At 39.5% G+C, this 25,390-nt stretch overlaps 1 protein-coding gene across 2 annotated transcripts in view; it reads left to right on the top strand.

The window, feature by feature from the left end:
* gaa (alpha glucosidase) overlaps positions 1-25,390 on the top strand; it is a 67,456-nt gene that overhangs the window by 36,507 nt on the left and 5,559 nt on the right. For both annotated transcript variants that reach the window (XM_073026167.1, XM_073026168.1), the window contains exons 8-16: positions 1,398-1,529; positions 2,892-2,999; positions 3,934-4,047; positions 9,327-9,411; positions 9,610-9,727; positions 19,536-19,669; positions 20,596-20,747; positions 22,633-22,781; positions 25,209-25,350. In XM_073026167.1, the coding sequence (XP_072882268.1) occupies positions 1,398-1,529; positions 2,892-2,999; positions 3,934-4,047; positions 9,327-9,411; positions 9,610-9,727; positions 19,536-19,669; positions 20,596-20,747; positions 22,633-22,781; positions 25,209-25,350 (1,134 nt within the window). The remainder of the gene's footprint in view (positions 1-1,397; positions 1,530-2,891; positions 3,000-3,933; positions 4,048-9,326; positions 9,412-9,609; positions 9,728-19,535; positions 19,670-20,595; positions 20,748-22,632; positions 22,782-25,208; positions 25,351-25,390) is intronic.

Here is a 25,390-nt window from a genome sequence, read left to right on the forward strand (position 1 = left end):
GGAAGGAATTTTAAAGAAGTTTTGTGTGGGAAGTTGTTTTAGACCTAGACTTTAATACCTGAAACCAGAAGAAGTTGGAGAATTAGGTACAATTAATGTGTTTGGCAGACACTTGAAATGGCTAGGGATAGAAGATTACAGACTTATGAAGGCAAGTAGGATCAGAATGGGTGAGAGAAATCGTCAGCATTAGAAACACTGGGTCAAAGAGATGCCACAGTGCTATACAATTTGATTCCCTCATACGTTCAGCCTGGTGGATGAGCAGTCTCTTCAAATTTTCTCATCCTGCCCCAAATGTTTATTTTTTCAAGCTAAGGAAATTCCTGGTTGGTCAAACCTTGGTTCCCTGTGCTTTCATTCTTGTCAACAGGGTTACATCGCTGTAGAATTGGTTAATCAAAGAACGTATAAGAACAAATGCTCTTTTTATGTAAAATGTTTTCAGCCTGTTTGGACTTCTTAGTAATTCAAGTTGGTATCTTTTAAGCAGCACATACAAACTGCTGGAGGAACTCGCAGGTCAGACAGCATCTATGGAGGGGATGAACAGGCCTGGACTCTTCATCAGGACTGGAAAGGAAGGGGGTAGAAACCAGAATGCAAAAGTGGGGGAGGGGAGGAAGGCAAACTGATGGATGATAAGTAAGACCAGGTGAGGGAGAAGGTAAGAAGATGGGAAGGGATAGATGGAAGAGACAAAGGGTTGAAGAAGAAGGGATCTAATAGGAAAGGGCAGTGGACTGTGCAAGAATGGGTTACAAGAAGGGAAACCAGAGGCAAATGATGGGCAGGTGAATAGACGAGAAAGGGTAACCAGAATGGAGAGTGGAAAAAGAGAGGAGGAAGGAGGGGGGAGATATTACCAGAAGTTAGAGAAATCAATGTTCATGCCATCAAGTTGGAGGCTACCCAGATGAGGCATTGCTCCTCCAACTTGATTTTGACCATATCATGGTAGTGGAGGAGCAGATGTGTCGGAATGGGAATGGGAAGTCAGATTGAAATGTGTAGCCACCGGGAGATTTTGCTTTTTGCAGCAAACAAAGGAAAGATGCTTAAAGGTGCTTTTGAACTAATGGTGGGTTGGTATATGGTATTCATTAGATTTTTTTTGAGTAGAGGCAATAAAGTTAAATCTGCAGAATTAACAGTACGTAATTGCTTTCATTTTTGCCATGCATATAAATTGTGGGCAACAGTTTGCAAAGATCGTTCTTTTAAGAGGTACGTTTTTGAAATTGTATTCAATTATGTGTCTTTATTGTGGATTGCAAGAATTCATGGTGTAACCCTACAAGCAGGGAGGTGAGCTCAAAGGGTAAGAATATCTCTCACCTCTATATTATTCATTATTAACAGGAAACAAAACTATTCCTTCTTGATTTTTCATTCAGGATGTACAGTGGAATGATATAGACTACATGGATTGGAGGAAAGACTTCACTTATAACTTGGTGTACTATGGTGACTATCCGGAGATGGTGGATGAATTTCACAAAAAGGGCTTAAAATATGTCATGATTGTGGTAAGAAGAAAAATACAGTACGCAAATTATCCACTAATTAAAAATGCCATTGGTTTGATTCTCAAATGTTTAAAAGATAAAGCAGCCATATGCAGTATCTCCCTGGGCTATAGTATGTAGGTTTATTTCTTGTCATCCCCTGCGCTAACAGGTCCTGTATTCTGGCTTTCTCCATTTTGCAAGATGGTGGATGCTGGGAGAAAGCAGATGTTGGGACAAGGTGTTGGTCGATGTTCAGTGAGATATTGATTCGGAGCAGTTTTTCCCATTGTAGGTGGTTCTGAAATGAAACCTCCCAATACAAAATCGCAGCTTTCTTTTGAGTTTGGGGGTGGGGGAAAGGACAATTTGTCGCCCTTGGTGAATAAAATTAATGAGGAGAAAATGGATTTTTGTTAATGCGGTATGTGATACATTATTACATGTCCAAAACTTCATTAATGCTTTCAAGAGGATGTAGCTCATTCACGCCATCAAGTGACTAGTAAGTACCACTGCAGCATTCAAGTCACCTCGCACAGTAAGCAACCTTCTGGAGGAAGTTGAGCAGCAACTTGACGAGGAAGGAGGTGTCGACATTTTGAGCCATCGGGATGTTGAGTTTCAATCCGAAATAGAGACAATTACTTTCCCTCCCACATATGCTGAGTTCCTCCAGCAGAACGTTTGTTGCTCCAGATTCTAGCGCCTGCGGTTTCTATTGGTATCATCTAAAAAAAACTTTAACTGCATCATGGCTCTGGCCACTCCGCCACAATTGGTTGCAATGTAGACTGTTCAGAAAATTCCCTTAGCGTGACTCTAATGTTTTCACAATAATGAGACATTTTTCTGTTGATAAGACCATTCATAAACGTCACAATGAAATATGTGGTTGATACTTCATGCAATATAAAAGAGAAGAGGACAATTTTAAGCTTCTCATTTCTCGGGTAATTTTTGAGCTGTTTCAGGTAAATGTTAAAAATCAAACTCATGATTTTAAAAAAAGTGCCAGTTGCAGATCTCTTTAAAATTGCAGAAATGCTTGACTTTTCAGAACACAATACATTATGTAGTTGTGATAAAATACTTTTTTCCTCTTGGAAAGTCCATCTGAAGATGATATCTCTTGGTAGAGTACTATATGGGGATACCAGATATTTCTCCATACATCACAGTGAACCAAGACAGTCCAAGATAGAACCATATTTAGCCAAATTACAGACTGTGTTGCCTTTGTCTAATAATCTCATTTGACTTCTTCATAAGCCAAAAATGTACCTTGTTTTTTACCTTATCGTGATTACCTATGTATTTGCAGTAATTCTCATATTCCTTTTTCCTGAGGTGCTTTAAACAGTTGTTTTCTTTCTGCTTTAGGATCCAGCAATCAGTTCACAGGGAGCAGGGGAATACAAGCCATTTGATGATGGCGTAAAGAGAGGTGTCTTTATAAAAAATGAAACTGATGAACTATTAATAGGCAAGGTCAGTGCTGCATTAAGAAGTTTGCCTGGTCTTTTTAATTACTTTTCCCCATTTGCATTTCACGAAATGTTCACTAACATTGACAGCATTACTGAACCAACTGTCTTTCACACGAAGAAATGAAAAATCTTAGAAATATTGATCCTGAAAATATCACAAACTGGTCTCAAAATATCAAGTTGTAGGCTCACAAATAAGATGTTAAATGCCTCTCAGAATAGCATCTTGATCCGAAATTATGCCATCCCCTTTAAGTCTACTAATTGGTATCAATATGAATTCAGTCCCAGTGTCCAAATACATCTGTCATTCCATTGACTTTTATTTCTGTTATTTATTATTGTGCAATTCTACCTACTTCATGTATGTGTCCCATTAATCACTAAGGTTTATGATGTTCAGTAAACAATTTTGCATAAAGCTTCTCTTAACTTGAATATGTGCATATGAAAATGTTATATTTTTGTTTAATAAAGCTCAGTCGGGTTGCATGGAAACCACAGAGAGCCCTACTTAATAAAAGTTCTGTTCCCCTTTATTGGGGATTTGAGACACAAGAGGAAGTCTGAGCCTAATTTCATTTGTAATAAAATGACTACAGAATAACTAATTTTTGGGGGCTTCAGATTATCATTGTGCATTTCTTATTATTTGAAGGTTTGATTAAGTTACTCTGTCATGGTTGCAATTCAAAGTGAGCCTTCATAATGTGGCATGATTTTCAAGAATCATTTTTCAAGCGATCCTTTTAACTCTAAATGTGCTGCATTGGAACCTATTTCTACATAAAACTGGACTTGATTCTGCCCCCACTCATTCTGTATTACAACCATATCACAGCTTCTCATCATATCAGTGTAGTATGGATCTAAATTTGACTCAGCATCCAACCTCTGTAAGTCTTTTAGAATTGTGCTTTGATTACTTTGCTTAGGTTTGGCCTGGTTTCACTGCCTTCCCAGATTTTACAAATCCGGAGACTGGGGCCTGGTGGTATGACAACATAAAGGAGTTTCATGATCGGGTGGCTTTTGATGGATTATGGATTGTAAGTATGTAAACTAAGTTTACGATTTTTTTGTTCTATGAGACAATTGCTAAAGCCATTGTTACTTTATAACTTATTCAATATACTTATAATTTAAGTGTTATAATAAAGACATTGTGTATACATTCCTTTATTCAAACATTTTTGAACATAAAATTAACATACAAAATAATGCAACACACACAAAATGCTGGTGGAATGCAGCAGGCCAGGCAGCATCTATAGGAATAAGCACAGTCGACGTTTTGGGCCGAGACCCTTCGTCAGGACATAATGTGGCATGATTTTCAAGAATAATTTTTCAAGTGATCCTTTTAACTCTAAATATACTGCATTGGAACCCATTTCCACATAAAACTGAACTTGATTCTGTCCCCACTCATTCTGTATTACAACCATATCACAGCATGTCAGGACGAAGGGTCTCGGCCCAAAACGTCGACTTACTTCTTCCTATAGTTGCTGCCTGGCCTGCTGCGTTCCACCAGCATTTTGTGTGTGTTGTTTGAATTTCCAGCATCTGCAGATTTCCTCATGTTTGTGATACAAAATAATGTGCTTTTATTAAGTAAGGCTGTTTACAAACTGAGCAGTACATGGGCATGAATAGAACTAATTGTGTTAATTTTCAGTCAGACAGTTTCTGCCTCCATGTGTGTATGACTATCTACAATACTCGTACATCAGTACTAAAAAATTGAATAAATTTTTATGTGAGGACATTGGTTAAGTTTGTGCATTTAAGATGGCATCATTTTCTGCTACTTACTTCATTAACGCACAGTCTTTGCTGCACTGTTATTCAGGCATGCTCAGACATAATGAAAATTATTTTTAATGTGAGAAGGGGTAACTTCAAAGGAGATGTGATGAGCAAGTTTTTGCACAGAATGCTGAGTGCCAGGGAGGCTCTGCCTGGGGCAGTAGTAGAGGCAGACACACTAGAAACTTTTAAGAGACGTTTGGACAGGTACATGAATGTGAGAAAAATGGAAGGATATGGACATTGTGTAGGCAGAAGAGATTAGTTAGCCATTTAATTGGTTTGGCGCCACATTATGGGCCGAAGGGCCTGCTCCTGTATTGTACTGTTCTGTATCTAGAGTATGTTCTAGAGTAAGGGTCTGCTCCTGTACTGTACTGCTCTGTATCTAGAGTATGTTCTAGAGTAAGGGTCTGCTGCTGTTGTACTGTACTGTTCTGTACCTAGAGTATGTTCTAGAGAAAGGGTCTGCTCCTGTATTGTACTGTTCTGAACCTAGAGTATGTTCTAGAGTAAGGGTCTGCTCCTGTATTGTACTGTTCTGAACCTAGAGTATGTTCTAGAGCAGGGGTGTCAAACTCATTTTAGGTCACGGGCCGGATTGAGCAAAATGCAGCTTCATGCAGGCCGGATCAGTTGGACGCATGCGAACGCAGCTTTCGTTGCCTCCGTTTTTTCAGCTTGCTCTCATGTGTCTCAGTCTCTGCTATAACTACAAAGTGTTTCACTTTACAAATTCCGTTTCTTATGAAGAAGACTGCCGAATAAATACCAAAAACCCTGAAAACCTGGTACCTGAATAAACTCAGCATTAGCCATATCATACGCCATAGGCGCTTCGATTACTGGGGCCAGCTTTAATAGTAATTAGATATTATCTCGCGGGCCAAAGATAATTCCACCACGGGCCGGATTTGGCCCGCAGGCCTTGAGTTTGACATATATGTTCTAGAGTAAGGGCCTGCTCCTGTATTACACTGCTCTGTATCTAGAGTAAGGGCCTGCTTCTGTGTTGTACTGTTCTATGTTCTCGAGTAAGACAGAGCATTATATACAATTATTTCATTCATTCAAGATGAAAAAAAAATTCTGAATGAACATAAATGCAAATCAAAATTTTAATACCACCCAGCACCATGATTTTGTGATGTGCATGCAATGCAATTAAGATTAGAAGTTGGAAAATAAGTGTTTTCCATTGAGAAGTTTGCCTTTATTCCTGAAATTGTATATACCCAGGAACACGAACTTGGTTTTCAGGATCCAGTAGATTTGAAGTTCAGATTATTGGTGGAGAATAAAGCATGAAAAGGTTGCTAAAAAAGAATGTACTGCATGTTATTTAAAAGATCTTAAAGAAGATAACATCTTCTTTAAAGATGTGTAAAATGGTGTAAAATGAGGGTAGAAGCAAAAAGTAGTAAGGTGAAAAGTGGCAGGCAGGCAAATCCAGGGCAAAAAGCAAAAAGGGCCACTTTTCAACATAATTGTATAAGGGCTAAGAGTGTTGTAAAAACAAGCCTGAAGGCTTTGTGTGTCAATGCGAGGAGCATTCGTAACAAGGTGGATGAATTGAATGTGCAGATAGTTATTAATGAATATGATATAGTTGGGATCACAGAGACATGGCTCCAGGGTGACCAAGGATGGGAGCTCAACATCCAGGGATATTCAATATTCAGGAGGGATAGACAGGAAAGAAAAGGAGGTGGGGTAGCATTGTTGGTTAGAGAGGAGATTAACGCAATAGGAAGGAAGGACATTAGCCTGGAGGATGTGGAATCGATATGGGTAGAGCTGTATAACACTAAGGGGCAGAAAACGCTGGTGGGAGTTGTGTACAGGCCACCTAACAGTAGTAGTGAGGTTGGGGATGGCATTAAACAGGAAATTAGAAATGCGTGCAATAAAGGAACAGTAGTTATAATGGGTGACTTCAATCTACATATAGATTGGGTGAACCAAATTGGTAAGGGTGCTGAGGAAGAGGATTTCTTGGAATGTATGCGGGATGGTTTTCTGAACCAACATGTCGAGGAACCAACTAGAGAGCAGGCCATTCTAGATTGGGTATTGAGCAATGAGGAAGGGTTAGTTAGCAATCTTGTGGTGCGAGGCCCCTTGGGTAAGAGTGACCATAATATGGTGGAATTCTTCATTAAGATGGAGAGTGACATAGTTAATTCAGAAACAAAGGTTCTGAACTTAAAGAAGGGTAACTTTGAAGGTATGAGAAGTGAATTAGCTAAGATAGACTGTCAAATGATACTTAAAGGGTTGACGGTGGATATGCAATGGCAAGCATTTAAAGATTGCATGGATGAACTACAACAATTGTTCATCCCAGTTTGGCAAAAGAATAAACCAGGGAAGGTAGTGCACCCGTGGCTGACAAGGGAAATTAGGGATAGTATCAAGTCCAAAGAAGAAACATACAAATTAGCCAGAAAAAGCGGCACACCTGAGGACTGGGAGAAATTCAGAGTCCAGCAGAGGAGGACAAAGGGCTTAATTATGAAAGGGAAAAAAGATTATGAGAGAAAGCTGGCAGGGAAAATAAAAACTGACTGTAAAAGCTTTTATAGATATGTGAAAAGAAAAAGATTGGTCAAGACAAATGTAGGTCCCTTACAGTCAGAAACAGGTGAATTGATCATAGGGAACAAGGACATGGCAGACCAATTGAATAACTACTTTGGTTCTGTCTTCACGAAGGAGGACATAAATAATCTTCCAGAAATAGTAGAGGACCGAGGGTCTAGTGAAATGGAGGAACTGAGGGAAATACATGTTAGTAGGGAAGTGGTGTTAGGTAAATTGAAGGGATTAAAGGCAGATAAATCCCCAGGGCCAGATGGTCTGCATCCCAGTGTGCTTAAGAAGTAGCCCAAGAAATAGTGGATGTATTAGTGATAATTTTTCAAAACTCCTTAGATTCTGGATTAGTTCCTGAGGGTGAAGGGTGGAGAGTTGGAGGGTGGCTAATGTAACACCACTTTTTAAAAAAGGAGGGAGAGAGAAACCAGGGAATTATAGACTGGTTAGTCTGACATCGGTGGTGGGGAAAATGCTAGAGTCAGTTATCAAAGATGTGATAACAGCACATTTGGAAAGAGGTGAAATCATCGGACAAAGTGAGCATGGATTTGTGAAAGGAAAATCATGTCTGATGAATCTTATAGAATTTTTTGAAGATGTAACTAGTAGAGTGGATGGGGAGAGCCAGTGGATGTGGTATATTTAGATTTTCAAAAGGCTTTTGACAAGGTCCCACACAGGAGATTAGTGTGCAAACTTAAAGCACACGGTATTGGGGGTATGTTATTGATATGGATAGAGAATTGGTTGGCAGATAGGAAGCAAAGAGTGGGAGTAAACGGGTCCTTTTCAGAATGGCAGGCAGTGACTAGTGGGGTACCGCAAGGCTCAGTGCTGGGACCCCAGTTGTTTACAATATATATTAATGATTTAGATGAGGGAATTAAATGCAGCATCTCCAAGTTTGCGGATGACACGAAGCTGGGCGGCGGTGTTAGCTGTGAGGAGGATGCTAAGAGGATGCAAGGTGACTTGGATAGGTTAGTCGAGTGGGCAAATTCATGGCAGATGCAATTTAATGTGGATAAATGTGAGGTTATCCACTTTGGTTGCAAGAACAGGAAAACAGATTATTATCTGAATGGTGGCCGATTAGGAAAAGGGGAAGTGCAACGAGACCTGGGTATCATTGTACACCAGTCATTGAAGGTGGGCATGCAGGTACAGCAGGCGGTGAAAAACGCAAGTGGTATGTTGGCATTCATAGCAAAAGGATTTGAGTACAGGAGCAGGGAGGTTCTGCTGCAGTTGTACAAGGCCTTGGTGAGACCTCACCTAGAGTATTGTGTACAGTTTTGGTCCCCTAATCTGAGGAAAGACATTCTTGCCATAGAGGGAGTACAAAGAAGGTTCACCAGATTGATTCCTGGGATGGCAGGACTTTCATATGAAGAAAGACTGGATCGACTAGGCTTATACTCACTGGAATTTAGAAGATTGAGGGGGGATCTTATTGAAACGTATAAAATTCTAAAGGGATTGGACAGGCTAGATGCAGGAAGATTGTTTCTGATGTTGGGGAAGTCCAGAACGAGGGGTCACAGTTTAAGGATAAAGGAGAAGCCTTTTAGGACTGAGATGAGGAAAAACTTCTTCACACAGAGGGTGGTGAATCTGTGGAATTCTCTGCCACAGGAAACAGTTGAGGCCAGTTCATTGGCTATATTTAAGAGGAAGTTAGATATGGCCCTTGTGGCTAAAGGGATCAGGGGGTATGGAGAGAAAGCAGGTACAGGGTTCTGAGTTGGATGATCAGCCATGATCATACTGAATGGCGGTGCAGGCTCGAAGGGCCGAATGGTCTACTCCTGCACCCATTTTCTATGTTTCTATGTTTCTATCCAGGCTTGACTGTGTGCAGCATTTTTCTTCAGGGCTACATTTGCCGCAAAACTGAAATGAATTCTTTCTTTCACAGGATATGAATGAGCCATCCAACTTTGTTACTGGAGCAATAAATGGCTGTCCAGACAACAATTTAGAAAACCCTCCTTATGTACCAGGTAGAAGTGATTTCATTACAAAAAACAGGAAATGTCTTTCAACACTTTCCTGCCAGAAATGCCTGTACCATTGTTGAGAAATTTTCTGCATTTTTTTAACATGTTGATTTATCTGTTTGGTGTTTTGCAACATTTTATACATGTAAGCATTTAATCAGATTGCTACGAAAATAACTGCTGTCTGTCTGTCTGCTGCAGGTGTAACTGGGGGATATCTGAGGTCCCGCACGGTGTGTATGACTGGAAAACAATATCTATCATCCCATTATAACCTGCACAACTTGTATGGATTAACTGAGGCCATTGCTACTCATAAGTGAGTGACAATCATAATAATTATGCATTAATTTTAATGGGCATGGGTGCAGTAATGAGTGTAATGAGACAGAGGTTTATTATACTGAATGTTTTAAAGGTGTTGCAGCACGAATTTTGTTCTGTGTTGCTTTTTATTTGAGAGTATTGGTATTCTTCAAGTGCAATCTTTGACAAATGGGTAAATAGGCTGTTCAATCTAATGTGATGCAAAGGGCTCACTAAATGCACACAAGTAAGCACCTGCAACGTGATTTGCATCTATAACTCTTCTAAACACCATGTGTCATTATCAAAAGTGGATTTTGTTAGAGCGAAAGAGAGAGATCAGACAACTCTGCAAGAACCAATTTTCAAATTCACTATGTTCTTAGTCTGAATGTGATGGTGATCAGGTACATTCTCTGAATTATTTGAGGATTCTTGGTCTTTAATCAACATGATTTTAGGTTCTGGTTGTGTTATTTCTTGTAAAAAAAACTATGTATAACTATTCAAGCTAATAATTGTCACAATTAAATCCATATTTATCTCTTCTGCTTGAAGCTCATTTCACACTCACACCACTTGCTGTATGAAAAAGCTTCCCTTCATTTCTGCTGAAATATTTCAACTTTCACCCTAAACCTAAGACCTCTAGTTCTAGTCTCGCCCAATGTGAAGGGAAAAAGCTTGCATGCTTTCACCCTATACTCTCATAATATTGTATACCTTATTCTCTTATATCCTCTTATTCTCCTGTGTTCAAGGGAATAAACATGGAACTTTGAACAGAAGGGGATTGCCACCACCCACCTGATAGCTTCCAATGCACCTGATGTGGTGAACTACATATACCTGTCTGGACTGCTCCTGTGGCTCCTCCCACAGACCCCTGCTGACTGCTTCTGTGGCTCCGCCCACAGACCCCTGTATAAAGGCGATTGAGGCCTGATGCCCAGCCTCATTCCCCAGGATGTAGTGTTGTTCATTCTTCCAGTCAATAAAAGCCGATACCTCACTTCTTACGTCTCAGAGTGAGTTATTGATGGTGCATCACCTGAACCCAGACAATTTTGCAGACATAAGAGCTGTCTTCCGGAGAGTGAACTTGCAGAAGGCATCTGGCCTGCCGAGGTGATGTCCTTAGATCCTGTACAGATTAATTGGTGGAGGTATTTGCAGACATTTTTACCCTTTGCCTACTTCAGTCTGTGGTTGACACCTGCTTCGAGAAGATGGCTATCATCCTGCTACCTAAGAGAAACAAGGCAATGTAACTTAATGACTCTTGCCCAGTGATTCTGAAATCCACGACCACAAAGTACTTCAAGAGGCCTGTTAGATTAGATTAGATTCAACTTTATTGTCATTGTGCCAAGTACACATACAAAGCCAATGAAATGCAGTTAGCATCTAACCAGAAATGCAAAGAAGTGTTATTTACAAAATAACTGCAAATAAAAATGTACAATGTACTGTGTATGTTAATCAAAATGGCTTCTTTGTTTTGTTAAGAGTAGGAATGCTTCTTTGTATGATAATTGCTTTCTCTCGCAGCTGTTTAGCTTTAGACTTGCTGATATCCGGATTGTATTCATTTGTTAACCAATGGGGAAATGTTATTTTGTCTTGTGAGTCTGGGAGCTGGGGGGTTTTTGCAGTCTTTTCAGGGAGTCGGGAAGAGGACGCCAAGGAAGGTGGATGTGTGCGACACTGCTCGGTCGACCACCAGGGTGGTCCCAGGTGCAAGGACGTGGAGGTCGGTGGAAAGCGACGAGGGGTCGAGTGGTTCGATGGTTGAGCTCCAACAATATGCACTAAACTGACTGAACTCTTTTAAGTTTTGGCGCCTTTTATTTTATTTTATTTTCCTTCATATATACTGTATTGTTAGTAACCTTTTAGTTCTAGTAAAATCTTTAACGTATATTCTATAACGGTATCTGGTGTGAGTTTGATATTGTGTGTGCGTCGCTGCATTAACTTGTTTTCCACAGCACCTGCATATACGGGAGGTGGGGTTGGAGAGTGGCTGGAGTTCTTCCCCTAGACGTATACCTGGCCAACAGACCACAATCAGTAAGGACAGATAGCAACACCTCAGCCACAGTGATTCTAAACACTGGTTCTCTTCAAGTTTGTGTCTCAGCTCCCTACTCTACTCCCTGTGCACACATGACTGCACAGTTAGATTTGACTCTGACTTCAGCCACAAGTTTTCAGATGCTATCATTGTTGTGAGCTGTATTTCAAATAACAATGAATTGGAGTACAGGAAGGAGACCGAGAGCTTAGTAGCATAGTGTCATAACAGCAACCTTTCTCTCCATGTTAGCAAAACAAGGAGCTGGTCATTGACTTCAGGAGGGTGGTGGTGGTGTATATCCTGTCTACATCAGGTTGAGAGCCTCAAGTTCCTAGGAGTGAATATCATCAACAGCCTGTCCTGGATGAACCATGTGGAATCCATGGCTAGCAAAGCTCACTGATGCTTCTACTTCCTTAGGATACTAAAGTGATTTGACATGTCCCCGTTAACCCTTACCAATTTTTATTAATGTGCCATAGAAACTATCCCATACAGCTTGGTTTGGCAACTGCCCCACTCATGGCCACAAGAAACTGCGGAGTTGTTGATATAGCCCCGCAGATTGTGGAAACCAGCCTCCCTCAATGAGGGGTCAGCGGTGGAAAGGGTGAGCAGCTTCAAGTTCCTGGGCGACAGCATCTCCTGGGCCCAACACATTGATGCAATCATAAAGAAGGCACGCCGGTGGCTATACTTCAGTGGAGGTTTGAGGAGATCTGGTATGTCACCAAAGACTTCAGCAAGTTTCCACAAATGTACGGAGGAGAGTATCCTGACTGGTTGCATCAACATCTGGTATGGAGGCTGGTATAGAATAGAAAGAGGCTGTAGAGGGTTGTAGACTTACCTACCTCCACCACAGGCACAACCTTTCCCACCATTGAGGACATCTTCAAAAGGTAGTGCATTAAACTAGTAAGATGGGGGGGCGGAAATCAATTTGAGGAAACTATGGGAGAGGAGGTTAGTTCACCAGTAGAGCAAGTAAGTAGACCGTGTGTGAGGGAGGACAGGCAGGTGATGGAGGAGGGATGCGCTCAGCCCGAAGTTGTAGGGGAGAAGAAAGAAAAGGATAATAGATTTGAATGCATTGCTAGGGATGAAAAGAGAGGAGGAGGTGGAGAGTATCTTAAATGTATCTATTTTAATGCTAGGAGCATTGTAAGAAAGGTGGATGAGCTTAAAGTGTGGATTGATACCTGGAATTATGATGTTGTAGCTATTAGTGAAACATGGTTGCAGGAAGGGTGTGATTGGCAACTAAATATTCCTGGATTTAGTTGCTTCAGGTGTGATAGAGTAGGAGGGGCCAGAGGAGGAGGTGTTGCATTGCTTGTCCGAGAAAATCTTATGGCGGTGCTTTGGAAGGATAGATTACAGAGCTCCTCTAGGGAGGCTATTTGGGTGGAATTGAGGAATGGGAAAGGTGTAGTAACACTGATAGGAGTGTATTATAGGCCACCTAATGGGGAGCGTGAGTTGGAAGAGCAAATGTGTAAGGAGATAGCAGATATTTGTAGTAAACACAAGGTGGTGATTGTGGGAGATTTTAATTTTCCACACATAGATTGGGAAGCTCATTCTGTAAAAGGGCTGGATGGTTTAGAGTTTGTGAAATGTGTGCAGGATAGCTTTTTGCAACAATACATAGAAGTACCGACTAGAGATGGGGCAGTGTTGGATCTCCTGTTAGGGAATGCGATAGGTCAGCTGACAGATGTATGTGTTGGGGAGCACTTCGGGTCCAGTGATCACAATAGCATTAGCTTCAATATAATTATGGAGAAGGACAGGACTGGACCTAGAGTTGAGATTTTTGATTGGAGAAAGGCTAACTTTGAGGAGATGCGCAGGGATTTAGAGAGAGTGGAATGGGTCAAGTTGTTTTATGGGAAGGATGTAATAGAGAAATGGAGGTCATTTAAGGGTGAAATTATGAGGGTACAGAATCTTTATGTTCCTGTTCGGTTGAAAGGAAAGGTTAAAGGTTTGAAAGCGCCATGGTTTTCAAGGGATATTAGAAACTTGGTTCGAAAAAAGAGGGATGTCTACAATAGATATAGGCAGCATGGAGTAAAGGAATTGCTCGAGGAATATAAAGAATGTAAAAGGAAACTTAAGAAAGAGATTAGAAAAGCTAAAAGAAGTTACGAGTTTGGTTTGGCAAATAAGGTGGAAGTAAATCCGAAAGGCTTCTACAGTTATATTAAAAGCAAGAGGATAGTGAGGGATAAAATTGGTCCCTTAGAGAATCAGGGTGGTCAGCTATGTGTGGAGCCGAGGGAGATGGGAGAGATTTTGAACGATTTCTTCTCTTCGGTATTCACTAAGGAGAAGGATATCGAATGGTGTAAGGTGTGGGAAACAAGTAAGGAAGTTATGGAACCTATGACAATTAAAGAGGTGGAAGTACTGGCGCTTTTAAGAAATTTAAAAGTGGATAAATCTCCGGGTCCTGACCGGATATTCCCCAGGACCTTGAGGGAAGTTTGTGTAGAGATAGCAGGAGCTCTGACGGAGATCTTTCAGATGTCATTAGAAACAGGGATTGTGCCGGAGGATTGGCGTATTGCTCATGTGGTTCCATTGTTTAAAAAGGGTTCTAGAAGTAAGCCTGGCAATTATAGACCTGTCAGTTTGACATCAGTGGTGGGTAAATTAATGGAAAGTATTCTTAGAGATAGTATTTATAATTATCTGGATAGACAGGATCTGATTAGGAGTAGCCAGCATGGATTTGTGCGTGGAAGGTCATGTTTGACAAACCTTATTGAATTTTTTGAAGTAGTTACGAGGAATGTTGACGAGGGTAAGGCAGTGGATGTAGTCTATATGGACTTCAGCAAGGCCTTTGACAAAGTTCCACATGGAAGGTTAGTTAAGAAGGTTCAGTCGTTAGGTATTAATGCTGGAGTAATAAAATGGATTCAACAGTGGCTAGATGGGAGATGCCAGAGAGTAGTGGTGGATAATTGTTTATCGGGATGGAGGCCGGTGACTAGCGGGGTGCCTCAGGGATCTGTTTTGGGCCCAATGTTGTTTGTAATATACATAAATGATCTGGATGATGGGGTGGTAAATTGGATTAGTAAGTATGCTGATGATACTAAGGTAGGAGGTGTTGTGGATAATGAGGTGGGTTTTCAAAGCTTGCAGGGAGATTTATGCCGGTTAGAAGAATGGGCTGAACGTTGGCAGATGGAGTTTAATGCTGAGAAGTGTGAGGTTCTACATTTTGGCAGGAATAATCCAAATAGAACATACAGGGTAAATGGTAGGGCATTGAGGAATGCAGTGGAACAGAGAGATCTAGGAATAACAGTGCATAGTTCCCTGAAGGTGGAGTCTCATGTAGATAGGGTGGTGAAGAAGGCTTTTGGAACGCTGGCCTTTATAAATCAGAGCATTGAGTACAGAAGTTGGGATGTAATGTTAAAATTGTACAAGGCATTGGTAAGGCCAAATTTGGAATATTGTGTACAGTTCTGGTCACCGAATTATAGGAAAGATATCAATAAATTAGAGAGAGTGCAGAGACGATTTACTAGGATGTTACCAGGGTTTCAGCACTTAAGTTACAGAGAAAGGTTGAACAAGTTAGGTCTCTATTCATTGGAGCGTAGAAGGTTGAGGGGGGATTTGATCGAGGTATTTAAAATGTTGAGAGGGATAGATAGAGTTGACGTGAATAGGCTGTTTCCATTGAGAGTAGGGGAGATTCAAACGAGAGGACATGATTTGAGAGTTAGGGGGCAAAAGTTTAAGGGAAACACGAGGGGGTATTTCTTTACTCAGAGAGTGATAGCTGTGTGGAATGAGCTTCCTGTAGAAGTAGTAGAGGCCAGATCAGTTGTGTCATTTAAGGTAAAATTGGATAGGTATATGGATAGGAAAGGAGTGGAGGGTTATGGGCTGAGTGCGGGTAGGTGGGACTAGGTGAGATTAAGAGTTCGGCACGGACTAGGAGGGCCGGAATGGCCTGTTTCCGTGCTGTGATTGTTATATGGTTATATGGTTATATGGTATAATTTATGTTTCAGTTTTCATGTGAATGTTGGATATCCAATGTTTTCTGCCTATGATGTTGCTGCAAATGTTTTTCATTGTAAATGTGCTGAAGTATAGTTGTGTATATGACAATGCTTTCTGCTTTGACTTAGACTTGATTCTACTGTCAGCTGTGTAAGAGTCAGTGTTATTGCATTCCCCCAAAGCCTGTTATGAATCACACGTATCACTGTTCTCATACTTTCTCTCCAGTGAATGATCTGATCAGACTGAGGTGTGGACTGTGACTTGGGAGTATGCAATATTTTTGTCTGCTTCAGCTTTCTCCAAGTTTTAGCAACATCAGTACCAATGCTTAATAATGTGGTAATGGAGGGTGCTAAATGTGATTTAATCTGTGCATTGTAATTCTCTATAAATTAGGTTAGAAAGTATAAGCAATATGAGGCAGTTAATGGGATATGCAGTTGAAGTCAGAAATTTACATACAGTTAGGTTGAAGTCATTAAAACTCATTGTTCAACCACTCCACAGATTTCTTTCTTTTTCAATCTTTTTATTATTATTATTAATATCAACAAAATAAAATTGACACATAGATAATGGGATTACAAACATACACATTCCAACTGAACATGAAAGAATACATAAGCAATGGTTACAGTATAAATGAGTATTCCCAAATCATGGACGATACAAGTAACAAATAAACAAGGCAAACCTAGGTATATCATAATATATATTTAAAAAAACAGAAAAAAGAAAAAGAAAAAAAAAATGCAAAAAAAAACTAATCTAATAACTAATAAGGAAAAAAACGAAAAAGAAAAAAGAGAAAAAGAAAAAATGGGGAAAAAAGGGCTGTTTATAATATCTCACAAAAATACAAAATCATCAGTGTCGTCAACTCCGATCCTCTCAACATATATAAAATCGAAACTGGAAAAACAAATAGGCTTGGAACAGGGTCATATTACATCATATGAAAATATTGAATAAATGGTCTCCATATCTTTTCAAATTTAATAGAAGTATCAAATACAACACTTCTAATTTTTTCTAAATTTAGACATAACATAGTTTGAGAAAACCAATGAAGTACGGTAGGAGGATTAATTTCTTTCCAATTCAACAAAATAGATCTTTTAGCCATTAATGTAAGAAATGCAATCATTCGACAAGCAGAAGAGGATAAATGGAGTGAGTCCATCATTGGTAAACCAAAAATTGCAGTAATAGGATGAGGTTGTAAATCAATGTTCAATACCGTAGAAATAATATCAAAAAAAATTTTCCAATATTTTTTCAAAAGCGGACACGACCAGAGCATGTGAGTTAAAGACGCTATCTCAGAATGACATCTGTCACAAATAGGATTTATATAGGAATAAAAATGAGCCAATTTATCCTTGGACATATGAGCCCTATGCACAACCTTAAACTGTATTAATGAATGTTTAGCACATATAGATGATGTATTAACTAATTGAAGAATTTTATCCCAATTCTCAATAGGGATAGTAAGGTTAAGTTCTCTTTCCCAATCATTTTTAATCTTATAGAAGGGCTCTGAACATATCTTCATAATTATATCATAAAGTTTTGATATTAGCCCTTTCTGAGAAGGATTTAGTTCAAACAAATTCTCCAAAATACCTGAAGACACAAAATTTGGAAAAGTAGGAAGTACAGTATTTAAGAAATTCCTAATCTGTAAATATCTAGAAAAATGAAATCTAGGCAAATTATATTTATTAGATAATTGTTCAAAAGACATAAAACAATTATCCAAAAATAAATCAGAAAATCGTAGTAATCCTTTAGTCTTCCAAGCTGAATAAGCTTGGTCTATAATAGAAGGATAAAAGATTTCATATTAGCAAACTATAGTTTTGGCAAGATGTTGAGGATATCTACTTCGTGCATGACACGAGTAATTTTTCCAACAATTGTTTACAGACAGATTATTTCACTTTTAATTGACTATATCATAATTCCAGTGGGTCAGAAGTTTACAAACAAAATCAAAAGAAATCATACATATTAAAGTTATTATGAACTCCATGGAGCATGTGGGGATCTTCCGATATCCAGGCATCCTTTCTTTCTTTCTTTTTTCTTTCTTTCTTTCTTTTTTCTTCTTTTTTTTTTCCTATAGGGATATGTTAGGGGGGAGGGGTTAAGGGGAGGGGGAAGGGTTGATAATTTTTTTCTTTCTGTAACCTATTTGAAAATTCAATTAAAAAAAATTTAAAAAGAAAAAAAAAGAAATCAGCCAAGGCCTCAGGAAAAAAAATTGTGGACCTCCACAAGTCTGGCTCATCCTTGGAGCAATTTCCAAATGCCTGAATGTACCACATTCATCTGTACAAACAATAGTGTGCAAGTATAAACACCACGGGACCACGCAGCTGTCATACCGCTCAGGAAGGAGACACATTCTGTCTCCTAGAGATGAACGTACTTTGGCGTGAAAAGTGCAAATCAATCCCAGAACAACAGCAAAGGACCTTGTGAAGATACTGGAAGAAACAGGTAGACGAGTAACTATATCCACAGTAAAATGAGTCCTATATCGACATAACCTGAAAGGCTGCTCAGCAAGGAAGAAGCCACTGCTCCAAAACCACCATAAAAAGCCAGACTACAGTTTGCAAGTGCACATCGGGGCAAAGAGCTTACTTTTTGGAGAGATGTCCTCTGGCCTGATGAAATAAAAATTGAACTGTTTGGCCATAATGACCATCGTTATGTTTGGAGGAAAAAGGGTGAGGCATGCAAGTCGAAGAACACCATCCCAACCGTGAAGCATGGGGGTGATAGCATCATGTTGTGGGGGTGCTTTGCTGCAGGAGGGACTGGTGCATTTCACAAAATAGATGGCGTCATGAGGAAGGAAAATTATGTGGATATATTGAAGCAACATCTCAAGACATCAGCCAGGAAGTTAAAGCTCGGTCGCAAATGGGTCTTCCAAATGGACAATGACCCCAAGCATACCTCCAACGTTGTGGCAAAATTGCTTAAGGACAACAAAGTCAAGGTATTGGAGTGACCATCACAAAGCCCTGACCTCAATCTGATAGAAAATTTGTGGGCAGAACTGAAAAGTGTGTGCGAGCAAGGAGGCCTACAAACCTGATTCAGTTATACCAGTTCTGTCTGGAGGAATGGAACAACATTCCAGCAACTTACTGTGAGAAGCTTGTGGAAGGCTACCCAAAACGTTTGACCCAAGTTAAACAATTTAAAGGCAATGCTACCAAATACTAACAAAGTGTATGCAAACTTCTGACCCACTGGGAAAGTGATGAAAGAAATAAAAGCTGAAATAAATCATTCTCTCTGCTATTATTCTGACATTTCACATTCTTAAAATAAAGTAGTGATCCTAACTGACCTAAGATGGAATGTTTTCTGGGATTAAATGTCAGGAATTGTGAAAAACTGAGTTTAAATGTATTTGGCTAAGGTGTATGTAAACTTCTGACTTCAACTGTATAAGGAAGAATGAGGTGTACAAGTGCAGATACCTATAGAACTCAGTGAATAAATTCTAATCTCTTAAATTAAATAAGTATGGTAGCATGACAGCAATAAATGGCCCTGGGAATTGGTATTGAACTCAGCATGTCAGGCAGCATCTATGGAGAGGAATAAATGATTCTGGCTAAGTCCCTTCATCAAGTCTTCAGTTTATGTTACACAATGTCTTCTTTCTTTCGTTTAGTGCGTTGATCAAGGTGATTGGAAAGCGTCCTTTTGTGATTTCAAGGTCCACATTTCCCAGTCATGGTCACTATGCTGGGCATTGGACTGGGGATATCAGAAGCAACTGGAGTGACATGTATTACACCATCCCAGGTGTTTTGGCTTAAAGTTTTGGAAATTACCTGATAAGTTAATTTCCTTTCTGTAAGGACATTGTCTGTCTGCTAAGCATTTAAGGAAGGGGCTCCCAACCTTTGTTTTAATGCATGGACCCCTATCATTAAGCAGGGAGTGCGTGGACCCCAGGTTGGAAACCCCTGATTTAAGCACTTTTCAATTTTATTTATAGAGTTAAGTCTCCTTTTCAAAAGCTATGAGCTGTAGAATATAGTTTTAGATTTACATTATTATGGTTTTAATCATCTAACTTTTAATATTTTCTATCAGAAATGAAAAACTGTGAAGTGTTTGGAAAGAAAGCATTTAAATTATAATTGGTTTATATTAGAAGTTGAGAAGTTGATTTTGTGTAGCATTTAATACTAGGATGTAATTATGACATTCTAGTGTTGGTTCCAGCTATTGAGGGTAGAATGGTGTTGCAAACTACATAGATATAAATAATGGCGAGGTACAAAAATTGTTTATACAACGTATCTTGCTAGACATATACAAGGTGAAAGGTTGTTCATAAAGTATAGCATCTGTATATTTAATTTCTTAAACAATTTAGACTTTCTAATTTGTTGAATGTTGCATAGATGAATCAAGCAACTTCACTAGCAGACGATGGAGCAAACAACTGCTCTCAGCCTCTGCCTTTTCTATATGTCCTAGCCACTGTCTGTAAGTGACAATTCTGCTTGTTTTAAATTTCTGCTGCCTTAGTGCTTCTGCATTCTGTCAAAACTGAAGATGCAGCACGTATTATTCCACCTAAGAATAAATCCTTTTTATTTCTAGGCTCTGATTTTTGTTTTATTTAAAATAGCATAGTCATACAGTGCTTTTTAAATAGTGTACAATTTAATTATCAAATGTGGAATGTGAGAGATGATTTTTTTGTGCTATCATTACAGCTGTACTGCTGTTTAATATGTATGGAATTCCTCTTGTGGGAGCGGATATCTGTGGTTTCGGTGGAGCCACCACTGAAGAACTCTGTGTGCGCTGGACACAACTTGGATCATTCTACCCTTTCATGCGGAATCACAATGCCTGGAAAGAGCCGGTATGTATTATTTTAAAATACTGAATATTTAACACTGTAAGATGCAGGAAATTGGTTCATTGTTTATTACTATTTTTGTGCTAAAGGATATGATCTGCACCTCTGTTAATGGAATAGGGCAACCTGTAAAGTAGGTGCTTACTGTCTATTTTAACTTGTAATGTATTTGCCTTGGCACTTATCATTTCCATGAAATGACATTGTAATAAACCAAAGAATTAACTTCTTTTATTTTTGATGTGTATGATTCAGCTGTGCAATTTGAGTGTGAAAAGTTCACTCATAAATCCCATTATCGCTCTATATACAGTTTTCTCCACTGTGATCCCTTGTTTCCGGATTACAGACATTTCCTCATTTGTCAATAACAGTTTCATGACTGGAGGCAATACTTTCAAAAAGCAAGGAGAAACAATCAAAATCAGGTTTAATATCACAGCCATCTGTCGTGAAATTTGTTGTCTTTTTGGCTTTAGTACAATGCAATACATAATAATAGAGAAAAAACTACTCATTACAGTAAATGAGTGTATGTATATTCAATAGTTAAATAGTGCACAAATAAAAATTTTAAAAATATATTGAGGTAGTGTTCATGGGTTCAACGACCATTCAGAAATCTGGTGGCGGGGGGAAGCAACTGTTCCTGAATCATTGAGCGTGTGTCTTCTGGCTCCTGTACCTCCTTCCTAATGGTAGCAAAGAGAACAGGGCATGTCTTGGGTGCTGGGGGTTCTTAATGATGGATGCCACCTTTCTGAGGCATCACCTGGATCCTATGGAGGCTAGTGCCCGTGATGGAGCTGACTGAGTTTACAACTTTCTGCAGCTTCTATCAATCCTGTGAAGTGGACCTCTGTACCACATGGTGATGCAGCCAGTTAGAATGCTCTCTACAGAGCATCTGTAGAAATTTGCGAGTGTCTTTGGTGACGTACTAAATCTCCTCGAACTCCTACTGTCATGCCTGGTTTGTAGCTGTATCGATACGTCTGGCCCAGGATAGATTCTCAGAAACGTTGACACCCAGAAACTTGAAATTGCTCACTCTTTCCACTTCTGATCCCTTTATGAGTACTGGTGTTTGAATATTTGAAATAAAGATGACAGTAGCAGTTGCTTAGCCTGCACAGGGCTTAATGTTTCGAGTGAGCTTTTGCATATGTGTTCTGCTTATGAAGTTTTATCTATTTTCACCTAAAGGATTTAATTTTGTTAAAGGAGAATGACAAATGTGAGTGGAATCATTTCAAGATTTGGTGGTCTCCTTGTCATACTCTACTATTTGCAGAGGAATGTTGGGAGAAAAACATAGTACTTGTGCCTCCTGCCAAGCTACTATAGGGAGCTTATGTTCCTGGCATCTCAAAAGGATCCCTCGCAAGCTCTTCAGCATGTGGTGAAGAGGAATATGCTGGAGTCTGGTCAAAAGTTGCATTAAAGCCTTCATTCACAGAAGCACACATAGTGTAATTCATTTGTGCAATGCATAGCTGAATAAAACTGATCGTGTTCACCAGTTTGCATCTTCATAAATGGATATAGAAGAGCTCCCACTTAATACATAGCACTTAAATGCGATGAATCTTTTGATACGAATATCACGGATTGAATTAATTTTAATCAGCACTCTTAACCTCCCCCAGTCACCCTCACTTCCTCCCTCTTTACCACCCCCTCTCCTTGTCTCCTTATTAGGAAATACCTTTAAAGATCTGCCTGAGCATTTGAGGCCTCTTCTCTGGCAAGCTCCCTGTGAATAGCTATTGGGATTTATCAGCTGATCAATTCGATGATATTGAGGACTAAAGTGTGAGTTAATATTTGCCCTTTGATAGGAACAGCGATTTAAAAATAAAAATGCATTGCGTATTTTGTTTTTCAGTCTCAGGAACCATACGTCTTCAGTGAGTCAGCTCAGTCAGCAATGCGGAAAGCTCTCTTCACCAGATACATGCTGCTCCCTTTTCTTTACACACTTTTCCACAAGGCACACACTGCCGGAGAGATGGTTGTTCGGCCACTGTCATTTGAGTATGTTGCCTTTTTAATAAAGTCCTGCCGAAGGATTTCGGCTCGAAACGTCAACTGTACTTTTTTTTCCATAGATGCTGCCTGGCCTGCAGAGTTCTAGCATTTTGTGTGTGTTGCTCGAATTTCCAGCATTTGTTAGTAAAGTTAGGAAAAGGCAATTGGGCCTACTGAGTTTCTTGTAGATTTCAAACCAAATCCCCCAATTATTGTCTTGATAGCCTCTGTCTCACCTGCTCGCTCACTCACACCACACTTATTCTCCTACCAGTCACCTTCTGGTAAGGTTAATTTATTTTAGCAAATTAACCTAACAGCCAGCATGCCTTGAGAATACAGAATGCACTGGGGAGACCCACAGTTACAGGAAAAATGTGTAAACTTCACATACAACACAGGATGTCAAAATCAAAGCTGCATTCCTGGAGCTGTGAGCCATTTTCACTGCCTGCAGCACAATAGGCCATGTCGCAGATATGTTTTAGATTATCCAATGATGTCTAAGTTTTAAATAAAAGTTTCTCTATGAGTTGATTCAAAATTAAAATGTGTGTCACTAGAAACCCTGATGTATTTATATTTTACATAAAATATAGGAACTAGGAGCAGGAGTAGGCTATCTGGCCTGTCGTGCCAGCACCCCCATTCAATAAGATCATGCCTTATCTGGTTATGGACTCAGCTCCACAAACTTGCCTTTTCCCCATATTTTTACTTGCATATAAAATACAGTCCCTCTTAAAAACAAAATAAAATAGAAAATACAGGAAGATATGTATTTGAAATATTCTGCTTCCAGCATTTTCTGATTTTTAGATTTGCAGCATCTGCAGATCTTTCGGACCTTCTTAAATATGACTTCCTTGTCCTCGACTGGTAATATTGCCCAAATGGAAGAAGTAATTTTCTTCTTGTGTAGAGGGTTCCATTGGCCCTGGGGCTTTTGACCATTTGTAAATTTGTTAATGAAAAGAACCTTATTGGGAAAGGAAGCTGTTTTGAGCATGTTGACTTGCAAGCATGTATGGCAGTTAAAGGTTGTTTATTATGATATGGAGAAAAGTTTGGAAGATTAGACTGGAATACTTGTTGAATGCTGAGTAGTTTATGAAAAGCAGAGAGATTTGAATGCCTCTAGGGTGTGGAAAGATTAGCTAGGCTGTTTGTTTCTCTTGAATCAAAGAAAGCTGAAGGAAGACTTAATCAGGGTAGAAACAAATAGGTTGGGACAGAAATACTGCCTCACTGTGCCAAATACCGAGGCATAATCCTAACTTTTTGTGCTGTCTGTGTGGCATTTGCACATTCTCCCTGTTACCATGTGGGTTTTCTTCAGGTGATCCAGTTTCCTCCCACATCTCAAATCATGCATGTAGGTAGGTTAATTGGCCACTGTATATAACACCTATTCCTGGAGAGGGATGGGCTCCACCAGGGTTCAGAAGCCCAAGACCCTGGGGTTATGATGAGCAATGATGAGCATGATGAGCAATCACCAGAATTAGATCGGCGGAAAAAGCTTGTCATGACGGCGCCCTGACGACTCCACCAGGAGTTAAGGACACACACACACACACACACACACACACACACACACACACACACACACACAAATACTCTGGGAGTATTATTAGGCAGTTACAAAGACAAAACCATTGAGATTGGTGAACAAGTATAAGGAAATCCTGTAGCAACTATTCAGGGTTTTGGTTAGAGGCAGCTAGAGTGCAGCTGTGAGTTTCTTTTACTAACGAAGATATAGTTGTGTTCAAGGTGATGCAGCTGGGAATGGTTAAGAGAAGATGGGATGAGGAGACTGTCCTGTGGTGAAAAATTGATAGGGTTGGACCTGTAATATCATAAATTTAAAAGAGTTGTAGATCAACTTTTTAAAACAAAAAAAATCTGAGAAGAATTGACAAGGTAGATAGTAAAAGGTTCTTTCTCTATTGAGCTAGAATTAGTCAGGAATAAGGCGTGAAATAAAGATTTTTCTTAGTTTTGTGAATCTTTGGAATTCACTGCAGAAGAAGCCTACTGATGTTCAATCATTAAATTGATTTAAACTGGAGATGAATAGATTTTTGGGAAGCAGAATATTTTGGGGACCAGATATTAAAGTGGATTTGGAGCAAGGGACCAGCTATTGTTCTATTGAATAGTACATTATGTTCAAATTGTTTGAATAGTGGACTCCTACACCACTGCCTAGTTCAGCAGCATACCCGAGTTTAGAAGTGTAACTATGTGATCAACAAATATTTGAAGCCTTACTCTTTCTGAAGTACGTGTATCTATACCATCAGTTATTTTTATGGAAAATATTAAGATATCAATTTAGTGTACATTTTATGCCTTTATTTGAAAAGGAATATACTTCAATTGTGTTGGTCTCGTATAGATAATCAGCATTCTCTTTCTTGAATTTAGATTCTCTCAAGATCCAAATACCTGGAGCATTGATCGTCAGTTTATGTTGGGGGACGCCCTTCTCATCAGTCCAGTATTAGAGCCTGAAACAGTGGAAGTGTCTGCCTATTTTCCCTCTGCTACATGGTATAATCTGTACAATGTGAGTCATGTTTCTCATTCTTCAATACTTCTAAAAACTC

The sequence above is a fragment of the Hemitrygon akajei genome, chromosome 22 (assembly GCF_048418815.1).
Source record: "Hemitrygon akajei chromosome 22, sHemAka1.3, whole genome shotgun sequence".
NCBI lineage: Eukaryota > Metazoa > Chordata > Chondrichthyes > Myliobatiformes > Dasyatidae > Hemitrygon > Hemitrygon akajei.